At 40.0% G+C, this 3,203-nt stretch overlaps 2 protein-coding genes across 2 annotated transcripts in view; both read right to left on the bottom strand.

Annotated features, from left to right (window-relative positions):
* On the bottom strand, positions 1-1,017 carry LOC104702045 (UPF0725 protein At4g11700-like). The gene is made up of 3 exons (XM_010417861.2): positions 924-1,017; positions 714-835; positions 1-611 (listed from the first exon to the last, which is right to left on the bottom strand). The coding sequence occupies exons 1-3, from the start codon at positions 1,000-1,002 to the stop codon at positions 327-329; spliced, it is 486 nt and encodes a 161-aa protein (XP_010416163.2). The 5' UTR covers positions 1,003-1,017; the 3' UTR covers positions 1-326.
* LOC104702054 (UPF0725 protein EMB2204-like) overlaps positions 950-3,203 on the bottom strand; it is a 4,057-nt gene continuing 1,803 nt past the window's right edge. Inside the window, exons 2-5 of the mRNA XM_010417870.2 lie at positions 2,193-2,300; positions 1,895-2,093; positions 1,659-1,789; positions 950-1,533 (exon numbers count right to left, since the gene is read on the bottom strand). Of these exons, the coding sequence (XP_010416172.2) occupies positions 1,159-1,533; positions 1,659-1,789; positions 1,895-2,093; positions 2,193-2,300 (813 nt within the window). The 3' untranslated portion in view covers positions 950-1,158. The remainder of the gene's footprint in view (positions 1,534-1,658; positions 1,790-1,894; positions 2,094-2,192; positions 2,301-3,203) is intronic.

Here is a 3,203-nt window from a genome sequence, read left to right as displayed (position 1 = left end):
GACGATTAGTTATGAAAATGAAGAATGACGACGACTCCTACTAACGTAAAGTTTAGGTGATCAAGTGACTTTTGGTAGCTAGCTAGACAAGTAACATAACATGGCAATGCCCTCACAGTTTTAAGGATTAATTCAAATCTAATTAAGAATCCAAAAGATGGTACCGAGGGAAGAGAAATGCCACCATCGATGATTATTCTGATCCACGTGCATACGTATTCAAATGGATCATTAATTGTAGTCTTGTGGAAAGTGGAGACGCTTCCATGGCAGCAATTCCGTTAGAGGCTGGTATGGTTTGAAAGCTCTGAGTAAGACCGACGATTCTAAAGATTCCCAAATGCACATCCACGATTCTTCTGACTGTTGCAACGCGATACCATCATCACCAGCCCGATCCTTGCATGAGTCTGTGTGCCTAATGTAGAAATAGCATCATAGGCGCCAAGTCCCTTGTGAAAGGGCTCCAGGTCTCGTGTGATTTCCATAGCCACTTTGCGAATCTTCAGACCGGCCACACCGTGTTTGATATGGCGCCTATTAGTTGTGGCAAGCGCAAGTTCCAAATACAGATGGATCCACTCATTCTTAAGAACCTCTGACTTTTTCAGCTGCAAAAAAAAAAAAAAAAAAGAAAACAATATATACGACTAGTTGGTAAAACTCAAAGAAACAAGACAAGACAAAAGGGGAGGGTTTGAACTTTTAATTACCAAGCGAAATCGGCCTGTGTCATCTTGGGAAGGATTCTCTTCTGGAGGCAACTCATCGGGCATGAACATATCGAGCATGGGGCCAAGACATGGACATGCTAAATCTGGTAAAAAGAAGGAAGCTGCTAAGAAAAGAGGGAAAATGAGTAAGATTCGTGACATGAAGAGCGAGGGAGCACAAGTAAGAGTCAAGGTAATAAGGAGTGAGACCAGCTTTCAAAGGTTTGGAGATGAGCTTCATGCAATGATTTCTTGTTTTAATCAAGATATAATTAGATTCAAGATACATTTTACGTATGCGTTGCGCCCGGCCAGGACTAAATAAAATAACCGTAAACTAGTATTCAAGCAGAAAAACACACTTAAAAAACACACACACACACAAATAACTTAGTCAACCATCATCGACGATTATTCTCTGATCGACGTATTCCAATGGATCATTCTAGTCTTGTGGGGACGCTTCCATGGCAGCAATTCCGTTTGACGCTGGTATGGTTGGAAAGATCTGAGTAAGACCGATGATTCTAAAGATGCCCGTATGCACATCCACGATTCTTCTTACAATTGCAACGCGATAGCCATCATCACCAGCACGAGCACGATCCTTGCAATCGTCTGTGTATTTAATGTAGAAAGTAGCATCATAGGCGCCAAGTCCCTTGTGAAAGGGCTCCAGGTCTCGTGTGATCTCCATAGCCACTTTGTGAATCTTCAGAGCGCCTACACCGTGTCTGATATGGTTTCTATTAGTTGTGGCAACCGCAAGTTCCAAATACAGACGGATCCACTCATTCTTAAGAACCTCTGATTTTTCCAGCTGCAAAAATAAAAATAAAAAAAAACAATATATACGATTAGTTGGTAAAACTCAAGAGAGGTAGGTACGATCGATCTTAAAAAAAAGAAGACAAGACGAAGGGGAGGGCTTCCACTTTTAATTACCAGATGAAATCGGCCTGTGTCATCTTGGAAAGGATTCTCTCCTGAAAGCAACTCATCGGGCTCGAAATATGAGAGCAACTTGTCACCCATCACGGTGTTAGGTAAACCTTCGAGGTGTTTCTTGCTTTCAGCTGTATATATAAACAGAGAGACAGAGACAGAGAGAGAGAGAGAATGATGAATTTGTTGTCTGTATACCATTACCAACCAATAAATTAATGATAATAATTATATACCAGGATAAGGTCCAGATCTATAGGAGACCAAAATGAATTGGCCATAGTCAATCTCATCTACTTCAGCCTCAAAAATTGGAGGCTTGGTGGTCTCTGCAGCAGCAGGATCCTTGCCTTTGAAATAAATACTGTAAGCGCAAGCAGCAGAATAAGTGGATATGGTGTACTTCATTACGCTATCGGGCTGCACGTCTTTTCCCTAAAAATCGAAATTGAAATGGCAAAGCAGATATACATATTTTAGCTAAAAATGATCACAAAACAAAACAAAACAAAGAAGAGAGATCACTTAACTAACCATGAGAAAATTGTAATGATGAATGCCCAACCTAGCATAAAGGCTGACTAATACACGACGAGAAGGGTCCCCATCCTTGGAGTAAGTGTACCCATTAGGAGCAAGTCCCTAGTTAAGAACCGTACGTTTGTTACGTTATTAGTCTCCAGATTAAGAAGAAGCGATATACTGATACATACATATTTGAGAATCATACAACAATTAAATAAGCAGGAGGGATGAAAGAAACGAATATATTACCCAGTTATGTGGAAAGACGTCCTATTTACCCCTCAAAACTACCATATCCTACCGATTATCCCTGAAACTTTGACCTCCTACTAGAACCCCTTCCAGCTTATATCCTCCTTCTAATTCCCCCCGAATTAATACTTTTATGTCTATTTCCCCATCCGGCTGGATTTACACGGTTTTGTTAATAAACCCGATAGAAACCCATGTTAAACCGGTATGAAAGCAATTTATAATCCGGTAACATTTAGAACCCGACCCAACTCTTCTTCTTCTATCTTAGTAAGAATCCGATAACCCCAAATTCTTACTAAGAACCCTAAAAATCGAAATTGAAGAAAATCCAAATTTGTCTCTCTTTCTCTCAAAATCATGAGTAATATTTATGGATCTTCGAGTAGTTCGACAAATGTCCACGAAAGAGGAAGATTTGTTGGTGTACCTAAGAGATGTTGGTGTGGAGAAGCAATTGTGGCCAAAAATTCAAAATCCGACCATAACCCAAATCGACGATACTTTCGTTGTGTGTATGCAGCTGGAAATAAGGTAATACAAAGTAAAACTTATTATTTGGCTTATGAATATTGATAAGGTTCTAAACGATAACCAAATGAATTGTCCATGGTGTAGCTTATGAATGACAATCACGTTTTCAAGTGGATCGATGAGGCTTTGTTGGATGAGGTGGAGACAATGAAAGAGTTCATATCAGAGACAATGAAGGTTGAGAAGAAGATGCAAATGGAGCTTGAGAAGAAGATGGAAATGGAGCTTGAGAAA

This window comes from Camelina sativa, chromosome 1, assembly GCF_000633955.1.
Source record: "Camelina sativa cultivar DH55 chromosome 1, Cs, whole genome shotgun sequence".
Lineage (NCBI taxonomy): Eukaryota > Viridiplantae > Streptophyta > Magnoliopsida > Brassicales > Brassicaceae > Camelina > Camelina sativa.
This window is presented reverse-complemented; position numbering and strand designations above follow the sequence as displayed.

Bases quoted from the DNA above. Each gene is read 5' to 3' on its own strand.
- LOC104702045 (XM_010417861.2), bottom strand. From the start codon at position 1,002: ATGTATCTTGAATCTAATTATATCTTGATTAAAACAAGAAATCATTGC. The intron at 836-923 runs GTCTCACTCCTT...TTTTCTTAGCAG, and splicing joins CTCCAAACCTTTGAAAGCTG to CTTCCTTCTTTTTACCAGAT. The intron at 612-713 runs GTAATTAAAAGT...TTTTTTTTGCAG, and splicing joins ACACAGGCCGATTTCGCTTG to CTGAAAAAGTCAGAGGTTCT.